Source organism: Echiichthys vipera, assembly GCF_963691815.1.
Source record: "Echiichthys vipera genome assembly, chromosome: 1".
NCBI lineage: Eukaryota > Metazoa > Chordata > Actinopteri > Perciformes > Trachinidae > Echiichthys > Echiichthys vipera.
Window position 1 is genome coordinate 10,812,554 of NC_139826.1, and position 26,312 is coordinate 10,838,865.

General features: G+C 41.2%; 2 protein-coding genes across 2 annotated transcripts in view; one reads left to right on the forward strand and one right to left on the reverse strand.

Moving 5' to 3' along the window:
• cep89 (centrosomal protein 89) overlaps positions 1-26,312 on the forward strand; it is a gene marked incomplete at its 5' end in the record, with an annotated part of 59,586 nt that overhangs the window by 27,567 nt on the left and 5,707 nt on the right. Inside the window, one exon of the mRNA XM_083915310.1 lies at positions 18,729-18,877. Within this exon, the coding sequence (XP_083771436.1) occupies positions 18,729-18,877 (149 nt within the window). The remainder of the gene's footprint in view (positions 1-18,728; positions 18,878-26,312) is intronic.
• On the reverse strand, positions 1,196-18,689 carry LOC310966692 (E3 ubiquitin-protein ligase RNF182; the record flags this gene model as incomplete). Its single annotated transcript, XM_083940517.1, has 2 exons — positions 18,594-18,689; positions 1,196-1,938 (listed from the first exon to the last, which is right to left on the reverse strand). Exons 1-2 carry the CDS (start codon positions 18,655-18,657, stop codon positions 1,196-1,198), a joined length of 807 nt encoding a protein of 268 aa, XP_083796643.1. The 5' UTR covers positions 18,658-18,689.

Here is a 26,312-nt window from a genome sequence, read left to right on the forward strand (position 1 = left end):
GTGCCACACAACAACAAAGCCACATATCATAGTATGGCAGAATGTGCACCATGTCTTACTGTACGGCATAAAGGTAACAGAGAACTTATGGCCAAAACCTGTACAGAGACATAGAGTCTGGACACTAGATAATGCTCCCATGAAATATACATATACTACCACGAGGGTCACGTTTCGAGCTTTCTGCTCTTCTTCAGACCTCAGAACTTTTTCCTAACTTTTTACAACCCATACCACAAAATACAACCCAAAATAAACTGAGAGATGAGAGATGAGTTTAGTTAACACCTCACATTCACTAAACTCATTCAGCACTACAACTCTAATTGGTATGCCCAAAGCCACTGCTGGGACATTAAAATAGTTAACAAATAACATATTGCAGCTAGTTTACAGTCGATTTGGTAATATGTATTAAATCCTCATTGAATTGTGCATTGCATGCAAATATCCCTTTTCTTCCTTACCTAGAACACTTGGATTTTCTTTATGGTGGATAATACAGCTGAAAAGGACTGTATTTTTCTGTAACATTGTTCAGAAATACAGTAATTTAGCTTCCATGAATGCTGGCTAATGGATGTTACTAAAAATAAAATGAAATGAAAGAAAGAAATACAGTATTTGCAGTATTTGTTCTGTACTGTCATTTGGGAATCTGCAATTATCCAGTAATTTACGGTATAACTGCAATTGTTAATTAACTTAAGAACATAATAAGAAAACCAAGTAAATATGCTGACTGTTAATGAAAATCCCACATTTCATACAACAGATTTTGTTGGTACACAGTGTTGATAAATGAGGGCCCAGGACTCTCAGTGCTGTCGTAATGTGAGTCAAAGATTAAAGGTCTGCACTCGAATGTTATGTTAGACTAGGTCATACACACAGCACAGAACAGATAACGGTTACATAAATACATCACAGAAATGTTGGTACAGTATAGGCACTGCTCCAACCAACACGTGTTATCAGGGGTTCCTATTGGCCAAATTGGTTTCTGAGTTGTAGCGGTTCGACTAACAAAAGCACAGACCAATACTAAAGGCGATCTTTACTGCCCCATTATTTGCATGAAGATAATTGACTGGTAGGCTTGTAAAGTCTGTGTGGGAGAGGGCAGCACCTTTGGGCCCCTTATCTACTCATAATCTATGTGAGGACCACCAGTGCTCAGCAGCATTCTACTGTATTAACCCCTGGAGGAGCAGTCACATATACCCTGGCACAGACACTGGCAGAACCCATAGACCAGGCAAACTGTCAGGCTTGATGGCACCAAGCTTACACATACAATGCCCAGTGTTACTCTCTGGATCACCAACAAGTAGATTCCTAGTGGCAGTGAGCCAAAATATAAGAAACCCAGCAGCCAGACCAGGATACGTGGGACATGATTACAAAACTTGGACAGGATGTCTTGATCGGCCGTCCCATTGGAGCCCATTGATACTGAGTCCAGGCTCTGCTCAGCATAGGCATCAGAGCTGCCATTTCGGCTTGGGGAGTGCTGTGAGTCCCTCTGCACTTCCATTATGGTGATGACCAGGCAGTTGGAGGAGTCGTGAGACGGGCTGGAGGAGGAGAAACTCGTTGGAGTCAAGACCACCTCCTTGTGGTCGGAGCTCCAAGATTTGTCCCGCATTGCCAAGTGGGACATGATGATAGCATCGTCAGGGAGGGCTGACACCTCGTACTCTGTGATCTCTGTTTGATGTCGGCAAAAGGGGCAGGAGATGAAACCTGCCCCGTCAGCAATATCCAGGATCTTAATGAGGCAGCGGGCGCAGACCCGGTGCAAGCAGTCCAAGATCTTAGGCTTGCGGTTGTGGACATTGTAGCGTTGGTAACAGATTTTACACTCAAATTCCTCTGGTGGAGGACAGTCCTTTTCCTCTAACTCTGCCTGAGGACTGCTCATCTTCAAGTCATATTCTGGAGATCATGAGGAGACACATGGAGGGAAAGAGAGTTTGAGAGTTAACAGAATTTATACAGTCCATCATGACATATGACTTTAACAAGAACATTGGAAATTAAACTTAAACAAACAGATGTTTCTGACTACTGTTATTTGCTGTATAGCAACCCAGCAGGGAAAGGTCAGGTTTGGCCTTCTTCTCTGGCTGCTTCTAATCTCAGTGCCTGCTGGTGATGAATGATTTATGGTTTGGGAGTTGGATCAGGGTGTCCTCCCAAAGCTCTTTGTGGCAAAGCAAGAGCCAGGAATGCTGTTGATCTTTGAGGGTAGGGACAGCCGCTAGCTTCAACGTTTCTTGTGGATTTTGTGATTCTCCATAGAATAATATCTAATATAATCTAATATAAGAACAAGCAGGTCTCTACTCTTAAAGTAGAAAACAAATCATCTTGTTCATCAAGGATAATGTAGTAATAAGTGCATTTTATAACTAACTATTTTCCATTTATCTATATGTTATCCATTCATTTCCTGTAACCGCTTATAGAACCCAGAGAAACCAACTATTTTAAAACCTTTTATTGCTATTATATAGTTGTGTATACTTTGTGTTTATATGTAAAATGCTTATATTTTTGGTCGCTGAAAATTCACATGAGGTAGTAAAGTCTACAATGTCATGGATAGAGGTGTTTTTTTTAACAAACTCATTTTCTTGTTATGTCAGTATGCCAGTATATGACTGTGTGTGTGCCCTGGAACACTACTGCCAAAAAGCTCCTACGGTGTTGGTGGGTTTCACTGTCAGTTGTGCCAAGAGCAATTGACAGGAATTAGGTTAATGGGTAGGTGCTGTGTCTGCAGTTGAGTCAACAGACATAGTACTGGCCAGGAACTGTCACTGGACTCTTGCACAATGATAGTACAGTATGACAGTGCAGAAACACTGGAGAAACAGCACCTTCATGCAAAGTCATCTTTTTCGGATAATCTGTGGTTCACAGGGTTTACTGATTTGTGCCTCAGCCATACAGCTTACATGTCACATAGAGGTTTGAAAACAAAGCAGCTATGAAATATTGTTCAGCTTTATTAGAAAAGGTGACGATTGCCCTCAGGAACCAACATCATCCACTGTATGGTCTCTAAGCGCCTGGCCACCATTATGCCCATGACGGGGCATGCCAGAACAAGTACTGGCCTCACAGTGGCACAGATCAATCATCTAAAGAGGAAAGGCTACATTGCCTCTAATTCTCCTAGTGATGGTCCTCACAGAATGTGGACATATTTGCTCTCCCAGTGTAGTCATAGGACCTGCCACATGTAACCTTCCACAAGGGCAGTGATGGGAAGTCTTCCGGGGGTCAGAGCTCTGTATAATAATAAAAAATAGAAGTGTCAGGCCTTAGTTGATTTTGGGTCTGCTCACAACGCTTTCAGGCCACAGGTTGAAATTTCAGCCAGCCCATGGAGTGCAGATGAGGTATTCAACTCCAGTCAAGGTGACAGCTACTCAGTGGCATTAGCCCCGTCAACTTTTGAAACCTATGGGGCTCATTTGCAGCTGTTTTCAGTGTGAAGATATTATTATCAGCCACTGGAACATGCTGAAATGGGCAACCTGTAAACAAAATATGATCAGCTTTCCTCTTATTTTTAATGCCTAGGGCCCACTACTTTACTTAAGCCCTGATTTTCCGCACAACGTCAGCCAACAAGAGACCCAGATCGGAGGGGAATCGGGGTTAGCTTACCACTCGGAATTCAAGTGCAATGTGTGACCTTTTCAAAGAGGCAAGCTGAGTGGCCCGCTGGTATCTAAAAGACACATTTCAGATATGTAGCAGGCTAAATATGCGGAGCTGTTGGGGACTCTAAGGTCGTACTCACACTGTCCTTCTGGCCGGGGCCAGAAGGACAGTGTGAGTAGTACCTTTAAGCAGTGTGAGTAGTACCTTTAAGCAGTGTGAGTGCACCCGCTCCGCGCACAACTGCGGCAAGCGGGCCGTCCACGGCCCGCTTGAAAGAGGTGGGCTTTAGAGGGAGGGGGGACAAGTACCCTAAAGTCCGGGTCGCGGTCTGGAAGGACAGTGTGAGTACGCTCTAAGAGCCAAGGAGAGCGCAAGGCATGGGCTAAGGGGAGACCAGGGGGAGTGGGCTACTGCAATGATAGGAACTTAACTGTACTGCAAGTGCGGCTGCAGACAGGCCTGTTGCCAGGGGACCGGTGAAGCAGCAAGTTGAAGTTTGGCTCCTGGACAGAGGAGAAGCTGCTGCTTCCGGTATATGATACCGACACACAAGGCACCCTTGAACGTTGATTTCAAATGCACAGGTTTTCAACTGTAAATCCATCCGCGGCAACATTATATAACAGAGAAAGTGCTCCAGTTGTAGACTAGACACACACATCAGGGATTCCTGCTGGTGACAGATTTTGTATTTGAGAAATTTGTGTAGTATGAACAGTAACGCAAACTGACGACTTGTCGTGGGCATAACATAGTGAAGGACTTGTGCAGGAATTGTCAGTAAGGACAGGGTTACAGCAAAGTCTGAAACTGAACTTCCTATACAGGTCCAGGTTTATTTTGTCAAATTATGTATGATTCAATAAAGGTTAAAAAGGTTTTAAAAAAGTTCAGCAAAACCTAAAAACAATCAGTTGTATGCTTCTGTGAGCTACAGTTGTGATTTACTTATCTCATTCCTGTTGTTACGAAGTCCCCCTCCCGTCAAGAAGATGCTATATAAAGAAAAGCCAGTCATTCATTCATTCATGACCATGAAATATAGATTGAATAGGTGGATTTTGCCCAGCAGGCCCTTCTGTGGCTTGCTGACTGTTAAATATTTCAGCAAGCAGTCTGTTGCATTAAAAAGCCTTCTGAAACATGTCGGAAAGATGTCAGTAAGAATCACCCAGTTTTTCCAGGTCCTAAGCCCTATTCACACAGCACTAGCTATTTCTAAATCTAATGAGGTCCCCTGGTAATACAAGTGTTCCAGTTGAACTTGGAAGTTAGAATTTGCAGAATTTAACAGTAGTGTTGCATGGTAAAACGCGGTACCCAGCCGTTAAAACAATACTATTTTACGTTTTATTAGCATCCTATTAGCATTTTTTATTAGACAGACATGGCTGAAAGTAGCATAAGTGCTCCTGCTGACCACCTTAGGCTTGTTGACAAAGCAGACGCACAGAGGCTGAGCGATTACGTAGCCGGCAATAAGGGCAAGTCCATGCACACCGCAAAGCCAGTCTATAAAGGAAGCTTTAATAGATACAGACCAAGGGAGCCAACTCGTCCAACTTGGAGAAACATTGAGCTGACAGACATACAAACTTGTTCAAAGAGTTTAGAGAGCTGCAGGTTAACGATAGACAACATAAATATCCCCCGAATGTACCATTTTGTGAACAGTGAACTTTTTTCACAAAAAAATAATAATAAAAAAGGAATAAATAATCAAATTTTTATTCCATTATTTTTGATGATGTTTAAGTTTTTTGCCGTGGTATCGTTTCAGTGTCGGTATCGAAATATTTTAGGCAGGTATCGTCCCAAGGTCATATTTTTGGTATCGTGACAACACTAGTTCACAGTCAGAAGTTTAAACTCAAACGAGCACCCCCTGAAGTCGTAATTGCGAGTTTGAGAGTCCGAAGGACCTTACCAACCCCAACCTCACAATCCAACATGGCTGCTCTGTGTAGCAACAGTAGGTAAAGCTGTAGTAATTGAGGGAACACTTAAACCACACATCAGATCTCGATGAACGAATTATTCAAGTTGAGAATCTTTACTGATGTACATTGTGTAATTTGTTGATAACAAAATTATGTAACAACTGTCAATGGAAACCAAAATCATTAACCCACTGAGGGCTGGATTCAAAATCAAATCAAAAATCAAAGTGAAATATTGAAATCACAATTTGATCCAACTTGAGTGAATTTTATGACAGCATAATCTGACTCAGTAGTGTGTATGGCCTCCATGCACTCTTGACAACGTCTGAGCATGCTGCTGATAAGTTGGATTTCGGTCAGGGGAAGGAGAGGGCCAGTCAATGGCATCGATGCATTTGTCATTTGTCAGGAACTGCCTACACACTCCTTTGTCCTTCATCAGGAGGAGCCAAGGGCCCGCTGCACCAGTGTAAGGTCTGACAATCGCTCTGAGGATTTCATCTCTGTATCTAACATCAGCCAGGGTACCGTGGGCTATGACATGGATGTGCAGCCCTCCAATGATATCCCTCAGACCATCATTGACCCACCAACTGGTCATGCTGCATGATGCTAAAGGCAGCATAACGTTCACCACAGCGTCTCCAGACTCATTCACGCCTGTCACGTGCTCAGTGTGAACCTGCTTTCATCTTTGACGAGAACGAGGCTCCAATGGTGGACCTGCTTATTCTGGTGATCTCTCTGAATGCCACTCAAGCTGCACGTTGCTGGGCTGTGAGCGCAGGTCCCACTAGAGGATGTTTGGCCTCATGCCACCCTCATGGAATCTGTTTCTGACAGGAAAACAGAAACATGCACACCAGCAGGCTGCTGGAGGTCATTTTTTAGGGCTCTGGCAGTGCTCCTCCTGTTTCTCCATGCCTGCTGCTCGGTTGATGTCCTTCTCTGGGCCTTTCCTGCTCCCCTCATATAACAGTTAGTGTCTTAGTATCTCCTCCATGCCCTTGAAACAAACCTTCTTGTGACCGCACGTATAGCTGTGCCAACCTGATTGGGCTGCAGGTATTGCCTCATGCTACCAGTAGTGACAGGGACACTAGCAGAACACAAAACTAGAGAGGAATCAGTCAAGAAGGATGAGAAGAGAGGAATCATCTGTGGCGACCACATGCAAAACCATTACCTTTTTTGGGGGTTGTCTTTGTTTTGCCTCTCAAATTGCACCTGTTGTCACTTTGATTTGCACCAAAGTAGGTGAAATTGATTCCCAATCACTCGTGTCCTAAATGGACAGATTGATATCCCTGACGTTTAAGTGACATGTTGTTATAATCTGATGACTAAGCGTTCCCTCATTTTTTGAGAAGTATTTGTATCTCATTAAATCAGTCGAACACACAGTGCTGTCCATCTTCTATATGTGGACATGTTCCTATGGTTTTTACTTGCAAAATACCACATTTTTAATTTCATTTAGTGAATGAATGAATCACTGGAAGCACCGTCTGGTGACCATTGAAAGAACTTGAGCGCACACAAACATATTCTCAAACATTGATTTTCACTGGTGCTGCTGTAGATTCTAAAGACATACACAGACATTTCCAGCTGTCCATTGGTATCGTAGAACATCCCAATTAGCAGTAAAGTGGTGATGTCCCACTGAACAATTGTGCAAGCTGCTGATGTTATTAGCTAACTGGGCTCAGTGGTCACTGCGTGAGCTGGGATGGTAGACAGGTACAGTGGGATATGGCTAGATAGAGGAACAAATGAGGGCTCATAGGGTATGCCATTATAACAAAGCTTTAGGTATATTGAGGGGTGTTAGAAGAATCGTGAGGTGATTTAAAGGCAATGTAGTGAAAGTCTATGTGTCTACTAGTCATAGCAGTATTGTTAATGTCGCATGGAGACTGAAGAAATGTAGGACGACAGCTTCCTGGTGTTCATTGTACAAGCGTACTGTCTGTTAGACTATTTAACTGTCTGGTTGACTGATTTATTGACAGGTTGGCTGACTGATTAGTTGGTCTCCAAGGTAAATAGGTTGAATTTAAAAGATCAAACATTGATAAAAATAGTTATATAGTTCCATTATGGAGCAGGAATAACACAGGGGAGGAGGTGGACCAAAGCTGACATTTGACATTTAGGAACTGATTGGAGAAGAGTTGAGGGAGTCTTGGAATGGTTGAAATCATGTTCTTGCTCTCCAGAGTAATTAAAGATCAAGTTACATCTTACTGTGGGTACATGTCTTTTTCTATTGGTCTTTGGAGATACTCTTATTATCTCTTATATTGGAATTTTCAGTAACATTTACTGTAGACAGCAGTACACAGTTGAGCTGTGTAATAAGGGCGACTACTCTCTACCCAGAAAGTGTGGTTTAAAATGTCCTTGAGTGAGATACAGAGGTACACATTTACTAAACATGTCAAAGCATTTAGAAACACTTTATATTGGCACAAAAAAAGAGTGTGTCCAATACTTGACAACAAAGGCAAAAAAGTGCTTTTCCATAACATGGCGCAAATATGTGTGTGTGAAATTCTGAACAAAAACATGAATAAAGTAAGTCTGAATCAATGGAGCCCTTTATTTGATTGTGAGATGCCATTAAAAGCATAATAACATAATCAAGATAAAGTGCAGTTGTTAATATATCAGCTGATTAAACAGTTACATATTGCAGCCTTTGTTTAATGTGTTTGTTGCCTGAAAAAGTGCAGTGGAGTGCAACGACCTTGGTATTCATCAGTTATGTCACTGCCACCTAAATCCCATTTGAGCATCTTGTTCAAGTGTGTGTGTCTGTCTCCCCTTACCTTGTGGTATTACCACATACTGTATTTGTCTGTTTCCTTTTTAAATCAGATGCCATTTTCACACATGCAGTTGGAACGAGACAGTCCTCTCAATAATGGCAGCATCAGTCGTTTCAAAGCAACATGTTTATGTTTAAGTGACAAAGCTGTATAGCAGCCATATTACTGATGACTGAATGGGACAACTCTGGGGGGGGGGTCACTGTTAGTTTCCCATTTTCGACAGTTTTTTCATAACCTTAACCTTGCCCATGTGGTTATTATTGTAACTATGACAAGAAAGGTGTCCTAACCTTAACAAAGAACTTATGTTCACCCAAACCATCTTTTTGTGTGCCTAAACCTGAGCAGACCTTTAACGATCTGTTGTCACATCGTAAAATGTATTTATTTCTCTTCAGTGATTTGTAACGGTTTTTGCGGTATTGTAACAGTTATGCTGTCCAGGCAATAGGGGCGTCAGATAAGAAAATATGTCATTCTCAGAGACAGCTATTATTATTTTGTCATTCAGTTAGGACGACTTGTCAGTTAAAACATTATGTGCCTTTAAATCCCTACCAGCACCATTCATGCTGTTCTTCAGTTGACCCTGAGCTCTCATAGGAGGTCGAACCAGAGAATTTCCCCCCTGGGAAAATCAATTAAGTATCACCTTGAATTATTCTACAAACCACAATCAATAAGAAGTTGATATTTCTAAAAGCAAAATGTGCTTTGATGTGCATATTTTGTTGCATAATGAAAAATACTTTGATCACCAAGATAAGACCTGCATTGTCACAGCTACAGAAGTCACTGAGCTGCGCGTTTAATGCCAGAATTTCACAAAAGTCAATATTTTGCAAAGATCTTGGCAGGACGAACTAGATGAACTGCTGTGCATTTATAACATATTATGGGGGGGTAGAGTTACTTTCTTGTACAATGTATGTGGCTTGCAATTTGTAAAATGTCCCATTATACTACATGTCAGGCAAGATGGGACACTTATCCCTCCTTTCCCCTCCTCTCTGTTCGTGTCAGTGAGGATTGTTGATGATAGCTTTGACCTTTGCTGTCAGAATGTCTGCTTGGTGATGGCTCTTTGAATTATACCATTGATCCAGAGGATTATGTTCCTGCTGCTCTTGGCAGATCATTCATCCTTGCTCACAACAATTAGGCATGAACAAATAACAGTCCTTTTGGTAAACTTCCTTCATTTAAAAAACAAATTCTTGTCCGTGGCTAGATAGTATTCCTTTAAATTACAGCATAAAAGCTTTGCTTTTTGCTGATAATATGGGCCCCTCTACTTTGGAACGACCTGCCCGAGGAGCTAAAGCTTGCTAATTCAATGACTTCTTTAAAATTACCTCTTAAAACACACTTATTTATTTTACTCGCTTATTTAGTTTTTATTGTATGGTCTTTTTGCTGTCCTTTTCTTGTTCAACTGTCGTTTTTACTCTTAGTTGAAACCTTCTACTGTTTATCTCACCCTGTTGATTTGTATATACTGTATGTATGGATTTCTGCTTTTGTCTTCACTCTGCCTGTCAAAGCACTTCGTAAATGTCTGTTTTTATAATGTGCTTTATAAATAAAGCTATTGAATATTTGGTTGAAACTTTAGATTTTCATACGTATTTAATTGAACACTTCTACTTCAAATGTCATATTGACATTACTAGAAACAAACAGCCCAGGAGACAAAACCTTTAAAACATATTGCTCTGATAATCCAAGACCTTGTCTCATTAAGCCAAACTGGGATTTGGGATTATCCGTGTATTTTCTATGTTAAGATTTGGAACATAATAATACCATGCTAGGAAATGTGTCAAAAATCTACTGGGCTTTACGATTAAGTAGGGTTAGGATGATTAGGCTCAGAGCCTAGTAGTACTCATCTTTGTTTGATAGAACAGTTGGTACCTGTGTGATTGGTACATTTATCAAAACACACAGCTGAATAATCAATTGTGACCTATAATGAGCATTTCTCTCCAGTCTGCTGTAGCTGTTAAAGGAGAACCTGTGGATCTAAAGTGAAGCTTCTGCCACCCACAGTATTCTGTCAGGAATACAATTGTCAAAGTGTATTTGAAGCAGCAATAACTGTATGTCTGGGGATGTGGCTCAGTTCTGGAAGCTCCCTGATGTTTAATGCAGGCATGCACAAGTCAAGGTTAAGCCAGGCAGAAAGGCAAGCACTAACTGAGCATAAGATTCCACAACAATAACAGAGCTGCTATAATTTTGAGGATGTGGCAACAGTGGTTGAACAAAACATCAGATAATTGACAATGAAAGCCCAATATGTATATTCGGTAAATCAGTATAAGAAAGCTGTTTAATGTGTTAATGGGACATTTAATGTATAATCTGAGCAGTTGGCTCATTGCTGTTTTGACAGGCATAGTCAATAAAGATGAATATATGTTTCCGTGTCGGTCCCGCAGCCAGGGCATAGAAGTCCCTGGTGTAGGAACGGATTTATAGTGTCGAATTGAAATGGACCTATTGATTTTTATTAGCACAGACGCAACTTCAGATGAATCAGCAGTTCAAAATAATTGTTTTAACATTCTTTCAATCATGTGTGATGAGGCAACAGGGGAAACATTTGCAAGGGAATTTGGTAGCTAGATCACCAAATACAACTTGCTGTGCAATCATCATATTCCAGAAGTAATCATTTTATTCACTCTGTTAGAGAGCAGCAATCAGTGTGATCAGCTTTGCTGGATCATAATATATTTGTGTAAATTGCTTCCTATCTCTAACACTGTTTATTTTATGATTTTCAAACAGCAACAATTTGGTTTGTCCAAATTGAATTATAATGTTTTTGTGTAAAGACAGATTTTGAATTTAGCTTACTAATTTCTGTCGTGACCATCTCCAAAAGGTGTTGCATATTTTCCCCAGTAACCGAAAATGCTGGTGTCATCCGCAAATCAAACTAATGTCAGTATTTTTGATATCTTACATATTGTTGCTGTCAGGCGGAAACCTTGTATGTCCAAAACTGTAATTTTTCATGAATGTGAGGTTTTGTTGACAGTTGGAGGATCCAATGGTGTTACACGAATAGTTAAAAAATTTTTAATACTTTTTATTGTTTCAAACTTTATTAAACAATTAAAAAACACACAGAGACGTAAAGAGTATACATATATATATATATAGATAGTATATATATATCACTGATTTATGAATAAAAATAAAAATGAGAAAATAGAGTTTCTACCAGACAGCGTCAATATGTCATTTATATACAGAACAAATAAATTGGGACCCTATTCCGACTCCTATGGGACCCCATGAGTAATATCCCAAAAATGTTGATTTGTAGTCACCTATCTGCACAAATCCAGTCTACCTACATATTGTTTTGACGATATACGTATATCTTCCTTATATATCACCTTCTTTTATATTGCTCAGAAATGGAATAAGTACATCATGATATCTGCTCACGTATGTAAAAATCCATTGTTATGCAATCTGAATGATGTTAATAAAGTTTGATTATGAATACAAAACGTGCTATTTTTAAATGATAGTCTCTCAGGACACATGTGTGGCACATTAATTGTTGCCACAGATTAAGTGGATAGCTGTTGAGCTCTACCACAGTAACCACGACCAAAGTATCCACATCATGGTGCCAGTGTTGTGTCCTGTTGCCTCCTAAAAAAAATGTAGAACATACAGTAAGTAGAACTACAGCAGCAGAGATAGCCGTAACTAACTGCAATCTCTAAGTGCTATTCAGCTGCCAACAAGCTCTGCTCCGCTGAAATACACAGCAAGACAGGTGTAAAAAGATTAACTTAATTGTTCTACCGTCACCTCTAATGAAGATTTCAGAGGAGTGATGAATAAAGAAATGAGAAAAAAAAGCCAGGAGGGTAAACACAGAACCAAATTATCAAGCTCTTTACAGCATGTTTCAAAGCCCTACTAAAGACCAACAAACCCTTAATTATCTGTCTAGTCTAGCAAACCATTAGCATGTCATGAATAAGGTCCATGCTAGCCACGTGGTGCTTTACTATCCGACAGTTGTTCTGTTTTACAGTTGTTTTTTTCCAGTTCTTCAATCTGACTGAGAACCCCATACTTGCCAGTGACCTTATTTACACCCTGAACTAACTGTGACATTGACTTTGACATCAGCAGATGTTTGTGACACAGCTGCGTAGAGCCGTTTTCTCATATTAACTCCAGACGATTAATATATCTGTATCTCCTACAGTTAATATGATCAAAAAACATATACATCTGGAGAAAACAATGGTGTGGGTCGATTTATTTAATAAAATGTAAATGTATGTATGTGTTCTGTGAGATGAGCGGGTGTTGGTAGTCACAATGCTTCTAAACACGCTTTCTTTGTGGAGCACAGACTGTGTCTTGACAGGCGTGGCCCTTGTGGATGGCAAGGCACACCTGCCTCGCGATGGGGGGCATGTTAATGTTTGGAAAGTTATTTGCACTAGCAGTACGTGTATTTAACTTAGAAGACAAAGTGTACCAGTTAAAAGCATGTAAAAATGTATAACCTGCATAAAGGCATACAAACCTCCAATAAAAAGAACACTTGTTTTCTTAAAAATATGAAAGCAAATATTCAAACATTATAACTTCATAATAATTTAATGATCAACTTTATTTCTATAGTGCTTTCCTTGACAAAGTTACAAACTGCCTTCCAAACATAGAATATAAAACCAAACCTCGAAACAACAGATAACAACAGCAAAGGATCAAGAAAACATCAAACGTTAACACTGGAGGATGAAATAAATAAATAAAAAATAAATGTATTAAAAGGCCATGGAGCAATGATAAAACCTAGCAACAAATTTAATATTCATAAATGCTCTCCTATGAATGAAAGTTTTAAGTAGGGATTTTAAAGATATTAAGGTTGTGATGAGTCTGATCTCAATAGGCAGAGTTCCACAGCCTTGGGGCTTGGACAGAAACGGTCCGGTTCCCTTTGGTCACAAGTGGGGATCTTGGAACAACCGACAGAGCTGCATCCATCAATCTGAGGGAATGCCCAGGCACAAAGGGGGTCAACAAATCTTTGATATATTTTGGAGCTAGGTCATGTAATGCTTTAAAAGTGATCATTCAAACTTTAGGCCTTGTCCACACTAACATGGGTATTTTTGAAACCAAATCCGCCTTCATCACCTGGTCACATCTAGAGTGCCCCACATCTCCATGGATACAACTTACTGTTAACCATAGCACAGTGTGACATCAAACAATGTCAACAAGAAAATTGCGGTTTAACTCTGTTTTCCTGTCCACACATGACTGCTGAAACCGGACTTCACCTCAAAATCAATACTGAACATTACTGGCAGCCAATGTAAATTAAAATCCAACAGAGAATCTCTGGAAAATCCTTGGCAACAAAGTGATCTCTAAGAAACCCACTACAGTTACTGAACTGTGGAAGAGACTGAAGAAGAATGGACCAAGATCAAACCAGAGCAGTGTGAGAAGCTAGTGATGTCCTGTGGGCGCAGATGTGCTGAAGTCATTCAAAGCTGTGGCCTCTACACTTCCTGTTCATTTTTGAATCCTATAAAAGAAAACAGTTTAAATCTTTTCTTCTGACACAATTGTTAATGTTCTCTAATGTTGCTCACTGCTTTTATTACAAAATAAGGGGGTTCCAATATTGTGTATTGTCTCGTCACACCCCTACTATTCACGGTTACAGTGATTGTGTAAAAGGGGCTTAGGGGCTTAGTGTAGCTGTGGGCTTTGTTGTCTTTCTAGTTTTCTACCAAGGGAGGTGCTTGTTTGTGTGCTTGATGTCTGTGTTTGTGCGCGATTGGCAGAAAGCTAGTACTAATCCTCTTTCTCTAAAGCTTTTCAAACATAGCAGACAAAACTTCCTTTTCTTTCTTCTGTCATTTCACTTTCCCCTAGTTATCCTTTGCCATTTCATCACAACCTCCAACAAACATCCTCACACCTGTTGACATCTCATACCACAAGAGCTTCACTTCTCTGCAAAGGTCAGAGACTTTTACCAGGAAGGCCATGAATCGAGAGAGGTGGCAAATCAGATCCACCTTGACATTGAGTTTTTTTTGCTGCACACCACTGGCTTAGAAGGAGAATTGACATCATTTTTTACTTTTACTAAATCAAGAAAAGTTAGCTGAACTACAGAATGCCTGTATGCACCCTCTATACAAGTCAGGACATTTTTTCATATTCACATATGGTGCTTAACAGATACCTGGGTTCTGCTGACCATTGGGAGATTCCCAGTATGGTTTTAGTCTAATCTACCATTCAGTGGTTAGCCACTGGAAGTCAACAAGTAAAACTACTGTATTTTTGTGTTCGCCTCTGGGAGGAATTGCAACCACAGTCTTGCATTCTCTACCACTGGAAGCTGTTTAGTAAACAGCTAGTACAAGTGAGAACATACTAGCTGGTTGTTGGCTACAACTTGACTTCCTCTTGCTGCACTGAATGCGTGCAGCAGGTTTAATTTGTTGAATTACGGTATTTTCTTCTTTTGTTTCACTATGCTCCCATCCAGTGTCTCCTGTTCTGCCTAGCCTATGGAACTGCTTAATTACCCAATGACGCCAGCCCGCCAGCCCGCCAGTCAGTCTGTTCACATTCAGTGATGGTTTATAGCTGACAGAATTGAGTTATTGCTGCAGGGAAATTAAATATTTGGAGTTGTGAATTAATGAATCGGGCAAAAGGTGCAGTTAATTAAAAATAATGTTAGGTTGACAGATAAAAGGAGAGGAGGGTATATATACAGTAATATTTTTAACACATGCTCAAGATTTACTCTGCATTCAGACTATTACTGTAGCAGCAGTTGTTGGCTGCAGCACAAATAGTATTTCAGAATAAGGCAGGACATATGGCAGATCTGATACATGGTTGGCTTCAAACAGGTGGTAGGACCCGAAGGATCAGCTTCACATAATGAAAACCCCCTTTAATATAACTACAATCCCCAACTGGAAATATAAAAAAATACTTTTTTTTTGCTCTGCATTTTAAGTATTTTGTTGGTACTGTGTGGAGAAGGTCAGTCAGCCTCTTGGCTACAGGGGGTGGGGGGGTGTTTGCTCAGCTCCGCTTGTTGTGAGGGCTAAATGTCACTGCTTCAGCTGGGCTGATGCTGTCACCCTGGTGCCTCCCTAGGGGGTTGATGGAGATTCAAGCCAAGCTTTGGAGACATTTTGCTTTTCAGGTTATAGTTCCCCAACTGAAAATACCATTTCCATTCATTTCAGAGCACAACTAGAAATTCACATGCTGGTTGGGGAGTGAGCTAGAGTCATATTCAAGGCTTTTAACTGGCTAAGTGCCTTGGATACTGTATGATGGGACTAGATTCAGACAAGTTTCAGATGAATATTTAGAATCTATTTGTCAGCGGGGCCCTGTAGACTCCCTGCTAAGACAAGTTTGGCACCCTACTGTTTCTGAGCTCTCAAACTGCTCTTGAGTGCAACTTTGAATATATCTAATAAATATGTTTGAAGTCATGAGCTATCCATTTGACTTTTACTTCTCTTTCCATGCACTGCAATTAGCCCTTGTGAACAGCACCTTATCTGGTGATTTGTTTTCCTTTAGCAAACTACAACACATATTCATGAATACATACAAAAATATGAATTATTTCATATACACCTTTGGATTACCTTGTGAAGATTTGGGCTTCTCATTGTAGTCACAGCTATATTGAACATTACAGGTTATTGCACCATCAAATGATTTAATTCTAGTTATATCGGTCAGTGTATTGGTTATTTTGGTCATCCTAAGACATACTGGCAGCTTTTTCAATAGATCGTAAGATGGCTGTCTAAATTACTGTGGGTTGTGGTTTCTCAAACACTGAGAAATCAGAGTCAGAGCCTTTTACTTTTAAGGACCAAGTGAATTCTAGAAGCTCCTATTCTTTGGACATAAAATAGGGCAAGGAGGAATAGCCTGTCATTGTTGCTGGCTGCTAAGTACGTCAGAGTATAGCAGGGTGGTGGCTGATGACATATGCTTGCATCTAATAACCACCTAGATCATCTTCTGCAGAGAAGTGGTCACTGGTTAAAGAGATCTCATGTACAGCTCTTAATGAGTTGAAACCTGTGTAAAACTTATGACAGGTATGATGCATGTTGGCACTAATACTGATGTACCTAGTTTTATGTCTAGATTACTGGTCCTGCCAAACAGAAGATTTAATTAATGACATGAGTACAGTGTTTAATGACAGTGGTAAATGATATGCTCAGGGTAGGGCTAAAGGCCCGTCTGTGTATTTCACATGCCTATTTCATGTGCCTGATCAATGTCAGGGTGTGACTGTGCAGGACTTACTGTATGTCCCTTGGTCAAAAAATAAAAACAGATGCATAAATATATTTAAGAGTAAGCATTTTCAGTTCACATACTGCTGACCAAATGTTTCCATTAGGTGTCCAGCATTCTGTACTGATGATGCACTCATAAGCGTCATGCTACTCGGTTCTACATGGTCCTGTTGTCTTCTGCGGTCTGTGATTATGTATGTGTGTGGATATAGGGTAAAGTAGTAAGCTACATAATGTATTCTTTGGTTAATCTCACCGTGTGTCGACTCTGATGTAGGAGGTTATTTATTTGTTATGAAATGGATAATTGATCATGATGATGACGACGATTTAATGTCTTGCATATGGTGGTCTGATTTTCTTCTACATGAACTCTATCCATCCCTGTCAAAGCAATAAGATTGATTAGATTAGATAGATTAAATGACTGTAAAATTAGGGTATTGAACAGTCAAACTTTACTGGAACCCCAAAAACATATATACTATATACAGTATATATTTTACCCACTTCCTTATCCATTTAGTCTTTTCACCCAGAGCAACAATTTCTACAGACCCTCAGCTCTCAAATCTAATCTTGATATAATCTCTTTTCTTCTTCTCTTTGGACCTTTTGTGGCTTTTTTGTGTGTTTCCTTAGCTGACTTAGTACTTGTGCTATATAGCTTGATCTACATTTTGCGTTAAATTACAAAACCTATACACGCTAATGTAAAACCACAACCAGACTCATATTAAATTTGAAATATTATTTAATTAACTGACAATGAACATTAATGAGAAAGTAATTTAGGTGAAAAAAGGAATTTCACTCCTTGTTAATTTCAGCTACCTTACGCTCTCTTGTATGTGATCCGTCTGCTTAGCATTCTACTCATTCAATAGCACAATGTTTTTACAATTTTCATGCACTTATGCCATGTTTTTGTTTTAAGGAGAAACCTGAATGTTGTCTTGGTTGGGACTGGTTGGCAAAGGAGAAAGGAGCTTTTTTTTTTTTTTCTTTAAAGAAAAAGCCGCTTTGTGGTTGCTCCCCGTTTCTCTCTGTGTGCAATAGGCAGGAGCAGTTAGGGGTAAAATAGGCTTTGTGCAAACAGATCGCGATAAATAATTCTCACCAGTCCTCTGATCTGGTGTGATAGCTACTAGATTCAAAGAATCGATAGAATAGCTTCAGAAGTACAGCCTAAATTTAATACATCCTACTATTATAACAGAAAACACTTTACAGAACTGCTCCTCTACAAAATGTCTCAGAATCAAATCCAGACATGGCAGCTACTTACTAAAATGATTTATAGTGAAAGGGTCAAAAACAACTTGTTTATTTTGCCCTTTATAGAGCAGACAATATACTCCCATGGACATCCACAAATAGAGGGCAAGCATGCACAGTGTTCTGTTACAGACCTTGTTTTTCTAATGACTAAATATCTGACTGTAGAGCAGACAGCAGTTACACAGTATGATTGTTATTCTGCATCGACTGAGGCCAACAAGTCCACGTAACAATTAACATGTATGCCACTTGTACGAGTGTGCGAGTGCTGCATTACCTGCAGTAGTTCTGAACTTAAATATTGCACACACACACACACACACACACACACACACACACACACACACACACACACACACACACACACACACACACACACACACACACACAGACACTAAATCTAAACAAATAAAGACCAGATGCCCATACACCAGCCTCTCTTTACAAGATGTGCCAGTTAGTGTGTGTGCGTTATTCCTCACCTTGTCCCAATGTGTGTGACTCCCCCTCCTCCACTCCAGTTGTCTCTGCTGCGCTGTCCTTCATGTAAATCCACCTCCTTCATAGCAGCACTCACCATGTCATTCCTGTGTGTGTGTGTGTGTGTGTATGTGCAGGTGTACCGGAGGAAGGCGTCAACCAAATTGGCAGTGTTGGAGGAGGCAGCAGAGGGGAGAAAAGCTTCTTACCACAGGGAGATCCTCCACCTGCAGAGGCTGCTAAAAGAAAGACAGGAGGCTGAGGAGAGACTGCTGCAGTCCAAACGGTAGGAAGAGAGAGATAGAGAGTGAGAGAGTGAGAGAGAGAGAGAGAGAGAGAGAGAGAGAGGAGAGAGAGAGAGAGAGAGAGAGAGAGAGAGAGAGAGAGAGAGAGAGAGAGAGAGAGAGAGAGAGAGAGAGAGAGAGAGAGAGAGAGAGAGAGAGAGAGAGAGAGAGGAGAGAGAGAGAGAGAGAGAGAGAGAGAGAGAGAGAGAGAGAGAGAGAGAGAGAGAGAGAGAGAGAGAGAGAGAGAGAGAGAGAGAGAGAGAGAGAGGATGGCAGGAAGAAAAAGAGATGAGGGTAGGGAGAGTGTGTGAATGAGAGGAGGAGGAGGAGAAAGAGAGAGGGGATGGCGTGTGCCACAGGAGGAGACAGAGAGAGGAAGGCAGTTATGTGTGCATGGAGCCGGTCACATCCACAGAACAATTACTGACAAGAAACAGATAGAGATGTCTAGACATAAATAATAAGTCAGGCCCATTCTCATCTGATTTAGCTTATAGACTTATAAATCATAAGGATAGTACAGTATAGACATGCCAGATTTTCTTTTTCTTTTTACAAACAGTGCTTACAAAGTTTGTCCACAAGAGAGCAACGACTCAAATGCTTTTGCTTAGTACATACTGCACATACCTTGGTCACAAGTCTATAGTAAACCCATTTTAAAGCTGCTATAAAGCCTTTTTTGTATTAATAATGACTCAAATAGGTACTCGTATGGATGTAAAAGTGGTTGTTTGTATTGTATTAGCAATTTGATGATGTAGTTGTGTGTCATGATGTGTGGATATATGATTTCATCAAGATACGATTCCATTGAAAGACGATAAACGAACATGTTGAATTATCACAACAGAGGTGGTTTTATGCCGCCTTTGCTTGGTTTTGCGTGAAAATGAACATAGCCTTCGTTGTGACCTTCCTTCATTGCAGTGCTACTGCACGGTCTCTGTGTGAAGGGGGCTATAGTCTGGACGATGTGTACAGATGAACAGTATTTCCCTCCATATTGCCAGTTTCCCGGTTGACGCTACAGTTGTCCACCTGCTTGCACCGCCGATGTTGTGCTGATGGTTGAGGATCGGCTAAGTTCCCTTTAGTGGAGCAGAGCGAAGTATGAACAACCTACGGGCCATATTGAGGCCACATGCCATCTATGTGATTATTGGCTTGATTGCTACTTCAACCCATGTCACAGTTCCAGAAAAATCAGGCAGCTAGGTGGAAAGGAACAATTAAAAGTTCTGTTCAAAGTCAAGTGTTGCCCCAAACTGGCCAAAGAAAATCAGTTCTAGAGGCTTGGCATTACAAAACACACTGCAACCCACAACAGGACATCAACAACAAGCAGCAACAGCAACACAACCTGTTAACGCAGCAACAACACAAGACATCAACTGAGACATTGCTACTGTGTATCTATCTTCACAGTTTCTATATTTGTACAGTGACACAGTTTCCACTCTCATCACCGGGTTAAGGAGGTGACATCCCTGTAAACAACTGGACACAGCATATCACACAGCTCAATTCTAAATTTCTCTCTCCACACTAAATCAGTTAACTCTCTCCGGACCGTCAATTCCTACCAAGCCTACAATCTCAACTGTGTTCTCATTTACACATGCTAGATTGCTTGGGGTGGAACAGCCAAATCTTCAACATGATTTGCATAAGTAGTCAGTGCCTGAAGCATTTTATTTTAGAACTACAGAGAAAGGCCGGCTGCTGTGACAAACAACATGGAGCGGCGGATAATAATTGGTTTGGGTAAATACAAAAGTTATATATTGTATATCTGTATACTGTGTGTTTTTCCTTGGTACATTCGAGGTAATTAAGCAAATTGAATTGTCCTGGTGAAGTAGTGTATTGGCCAAAATACCTGAAATGACAGAGCAAGGGGGAACAAGAAAAGGGAAAATAAGAAATTCCAACCATTTAAGTTGGACTGATTTTCAGGAAGAGATTATTTTGTGGTGTTCTTACCGCTACAGTGTGACAGCCTTGAAAAAACTCAACTGGTGCTTTGTTGCTCCTGAAACGATCTAACACTTCCCCTTTATTTCCCCGTTGGTATGTCTGTTTTTAGCTCGGTTTCTGCTGGGCCAGCTGCCTGCTGCTATCAAATGAAGCTAGCTAATCAGATTGCTAAAAGATCCTGTCCTGCTCTGCCTCGAGGGCATCGTAATGACAAATCACACATGCTACCACACATTACTTGCACCCACTTTACAGCACCACAAACCGCTGTACTGCTGGCCCTGTGAATCTGCATTCACCACAGGATTTAACAAACATGCACCCTACCCTGGCCTGCACACTGTGAGACAGTGAGAAGTGCATAAGCAAAGCCCTGACTGACCTCCAAATAATGGCAGAGTGGACCACGTTTTAGTTTAACAGCAAAAATGTGAAACTATCAGTTTAATTGGTGGTGAAATCCTGTCCCAAGCAGCACCTGTTCTAATGATGTTTTAATGTCCTCTGATGCGGGTGATTGTTCTATGTTGGTACTGTACTTTTTGACCTTGCTCTGCTTTTGACACAGTTGACCATCATATTCTGATCAAGAGGTTATGTAACTGGGTTGGTATATCAGGCAAAGCAGTGAAATGGCTTTCATCATATCTCACAGACATATGATGTCTGTCTCTATTGGTGACTTTGTGTCTGATTCTTCCCCACTGTCCTGTGTCTTCCCACATGGCTCAGTTCTGGGGCCCCTGTTATTTTCATTGTATTTGCTGCCCTTAGGACAGTTTAAAAACAGTTTTAATATTACTTACCATTTATATGCGAATGGTATTGAACTCTGTTTCTCAATTAAACCCAGTGAGGTTAAGTTATCTAGTCTTAACACTATTTGGGAATGGTTGGCAGAAAAAAGTTGTTGCTCCTGAGAAGGTCTTCGCCACAATCATGCAATGTATTGGCTTAGGCTTCTTTCCTCTGCTGTCCACCCCCACTTGCGTATTTAGGGGTAATATTCGATCAATTATTTTTGTTTGACACCCATGTTGAACAGCTGTCCAGATCTTGCGTTTTCCATTTGAGAAATATCAATAAACTGAGATCTAGTTTTAACGGTTGAACTTGAGATGCTTATTCTGTATCTCATCTCCTATCGACTACTGTAACACACTTTTTCTCCTCACTTAGTATGTCCCCTTTAGACCGACCTTAATCAATCCTGAATGCTGCCGCAAGGCTACTCACTAGAACAAACAGAAGATCTCACATTACCTACATTCTCAAATCTCTTCACTGGCTCCCTGTTGCATACAGGATCCATTTTTATCATTCTCACTATTACCTTCAGAGCATCTCATGGTCGGGCTCCTGCATATGTGGCTGAGCTACTTCACCCATTTTCCTCAGCTCGCTTTCTCAGATCGAATATGTTAAAGGCCTTAAGACCCAGTACATACAGGGTCTTAGAGCGTACTCACACTGTCCTCCCGGACCGCGACCCGGACTTTAGGGTACTTGTCCCCCCTCCCTCTCCCCCCGCGTCCCAGCCCCGTTTGTACTCACACTGCCAGGGCCGGCCAATGCTTCTTGCTGTCCATACGCCATCAAGCCGTAACACGTCACACGCATTGATCGCGTGTGTGTGTGGCTTTGTTTACAAATCTTTCCACAGACCTCTGAGTTTTTGTGCGTCTTGTCGACTGTTTTTGAATATTTTCATCCGACCAAATCTGCAGTAAACACTCCACCTCCGCATCACACCAACGTGAACCTTTCACCGCCATTGTTGTTGTTGTTAAATGTCCGCGCATGGTCCGTCCTTCTATTTACATGTCCGAACAGGCGGACATACCGCTACTGCCGTAGGGCTCGTGCTCGCACACGTGCGCACGCTCGTGCTCGTACATGTGCAAACGGCTCCGCTAAAGCCCACCTCTTTCAAGCGGGCCGTGGACGGCCCGCTGGCCGCAGTTGTGCGCGGAGCGGGTGCACTCACATGGCTTAAAGGTACTAGACTTTAGCTGAAAAAACGGTTTTGGCCCCGGCCAGAAGGACAGTGTGAGTGCGCCCTTAAGGTCTTAAGACCCTGTATGTACCTGGTCAACTAGACGGCTAGGGATTTAATTATGTTTTTTCTTGATGTATTGTGTTTTTCTGTGTTTGCCCTGTATGTTGTCGTATGCCTTTGTAAAGCACTGTCTGACTTTTGCCTGTGAAAAGCACTTTATAAATACATTTCACTTACTTACCTACCTTTACACACACATGCACTGCAAACCTGAAATTACCTAGACATTACCAGGTGGAGCTGCATGTGAGAGTGTAAATGTCCTGAAATTTAACAGACTTTACCCAGCCAGCTCCCTAGTACAAAATCTGTGTAATGTCCAATTACTTGAAGAATTCACATCGAGTCGGCGCATGGATGACGTTTGCATCCCGTGCAAAACTGGAGTGTAGAGAAAACAAGATTTGAGAACTTCTGTCGGTCAGGGCCGAAGCCAAAACCATCACACAAATTCAAGGCACAGCAGGATGATTGGTTGTTTCTGACTCAAACTTACATACCAGCTTTGTGACCGCGATGTAATCTGTGTCATGCCCTTCCTTCTGCAAACTATACCCAGGCACCACCCCTCCCCTAAACAGTATTACAGTAGCTGAGAATGAGTCTGACACGGAGAATCTCCTGTTCTATGCTTCATGTGAAAAACTCCAAACCTGATTCTCCAGACATTGTCCAGAGTTCATATGAGAAAACGGCTCAGGTTTTCTCAGCTAGAGCATAAGGAGTTCAGCCAACTTCTCATACACACACACACACGCATGCATGCACGCACGCACACACACACACTCTATCTCTGCCTCATTCTCCTTCTCTGATCCACTGCTTTGTATTCTGCCTGTGCTATAGCAGCAGACTTGCTGATAGGTCGTGATTGCTGCCTGACTGCTGAGTTCTACGTAGCCTCCAGAGAAGCAGCACTGTCTGGGACTTCCAGGAGCTCAGAAGGGGATTGAGCCTTCAGATAGCTTTCCCCTCTAAAACAGGTCCTGTCTTCCCCAAGCCCAGCCACAAAAATATAAAACAATCTGCCAAATATGAGCACAGAGTTATAGTTGACAAACGTAGCTGAAGTCTCTAGTGTATTTGCAAATAGTTCTGCTTTCATTTATTTCACCTGATTATACGGTACGTTTGTTGTGGAATTGAATTACTTTATTTTGTGGAGGACACATTATAATTGGTTGAAATCGATGGAATAGATTAAGAATGTAGTGAGAATTGTTTGAGAACGGGTTTATTATATTATATATATATATTTGTAATGGTTTTTGTGAAAAATATTTGTAGATACAATATAACTTATTGGTTACAGTATGTATAATGATTCAGAAAGTCTGAGGAAACAGCCCTGGAATAGTAAATGCAGGGTAGACTTAAGTTGTAATTCCGATCTAAATTCAGTCTTTGTCTTACAAGTGTGTTGGAGCTTGTGGCTGCTGCAGTTTTAATTTCTCCTGTTTTTACACACACTGGAAAACAAGTAGCGAAAATAGCTGGCATTCATTTATGTTAATGGCGTATACACTTTGAACCTAATGCATTATTAATGCTAAAGCCCATGAATGCTGATAAACACTAGTTAGACACATTTCATTATCCCTTGGTTTCCCATCAAGAGTGGTTCTGAGTCAGAGAAGAGACGAGAAGATCATGGCCGATTCTCTGTTCCTCTTTTGTTACTTGTTCCTTGGTACAGTAGGTAGCTGCCATTAGAGGGTGAAAGAGAGGCACACATTCTGTATTTTGTTGTGAGAGTCCTGTTGTGACATGTTTATGACTCATACTTACTTGTAATGACTCGGTAGTTTCACTGAAACATCTTTCAAAACGTTCCAAGTAGAAACTTAATTTAATGGACTGTGATGGGTGGTGAATACATGGCGACCTTTACACAAGTGGTCACTGATTTTGTACCCATTGCTCTCCAGCTTCTCTCTCGAAGGTTTGTTTAGTGGTTTAAAGCAAATAGAGGGCAAAGTCTGGCATTGAGTACTTTGTTAATCGCAGCACTCTGATCACATAGATAATCCATAATCCATGTGTAGAGCTGCAGCCATTTACCATTTCTTAGTTAAATAGACCACAGTGGACATTTGTATTGCTTGTAGTGTTTCAATACAATTTACCGTGCAAAGCCTTTTTTTAATTAGATAAAACAGAGAACACTACGAATGTTACACACAATTGACTATTTATGAGCCATTGCATTTGTCTGGATCTAAAGCTATTAAATTATGCAAATGCTATTTGTGAAATGACACACTTATTTTCAGTTATGGAACAGAAGGACAAAGACTTTGTCAATGTGATAATTAAGGACTCATGGTCTAATGCTAGTGCCTGTGTTGTTCCCTGTGGCTGTCTCCCAGCCAGACTTAAAAACCCCATTGCTCTGAGGAACACTGAATAATGTTAGTGTCTGGGCTCACAGGGCAAGATGGTGAGGGGAGAGTTGCAGAGTGATAGACTGAATCCTGAGATGGCTTCAGCTTACTGAAGCTGTAACTGTAAAGGAGTTGTACTGAGGTAGTGGAGCTGCAGCTGAGCCTTTCGCTATACAGTAGGTCAGACTGCAGCTGTGTGGCCCAGTGGTCACCCCAGCTATCCCACCAAAAAAAACACACAGACACACTCCTGTTATTTTTCATCTCTTATAGCTGCAAAATTTATCTTTGTATTCTGTCTGAGTGGCTTCCTAGGAGGCAATGATTGGTGTGGTTGCCATGGGTAACGCATGTGTGCATGCTGTTACGGTTGGAGGTAATTATCAGACGTTGGAGTTTATGAGCGTTGCAACTCAAGGAAGACGAAGGAGTCTTTTAGTCCATCACTCAAAGAAATGGCATTAATTAATCTTTCTTTAATTAGAATGAGAGCACTTTTCTTTTTTCCTCACAGAGTCAAAGCCTAATATTGTTAAAACCATAGATAGTAAAATCTATAAATAAAATGGATGCAGCCTCAACGTCGATGTCAATCATTTCAAGTTGATCCAGTCGTCCTCGCTGATGTAAGTTGCCATCTTGTCAGATTCTGACTCCGCCTCATTTCCTCTTAAAAAAAGGGGGCATTTGGGGGATGGAGATACTCGTACCTCCATCTAGCTGGCGTATACCGAATTAGCAACATTAGTACGACCGCCCAGGAGCTGAGCTAACAGCACACGCTACTAGATAAGCGGGAGTGGGAGTCAATGTTGAGATTTTGTTCCGGGACCGGGAGAGAATGGGAGTCATTTTTTAATTTTGTAATGGGAGCGGGAGTGGGAGTTTTTCTTCGGGAGTGAGATGGGACGGAGTGAAAATCCACTCCTGTGTCAGTCTCTAGCGGAGAACACACCGGCTCTGGGAGTCAAGTAAAACAGACCCTCACGCCCCAAATACGGGCGAATCCTCCTG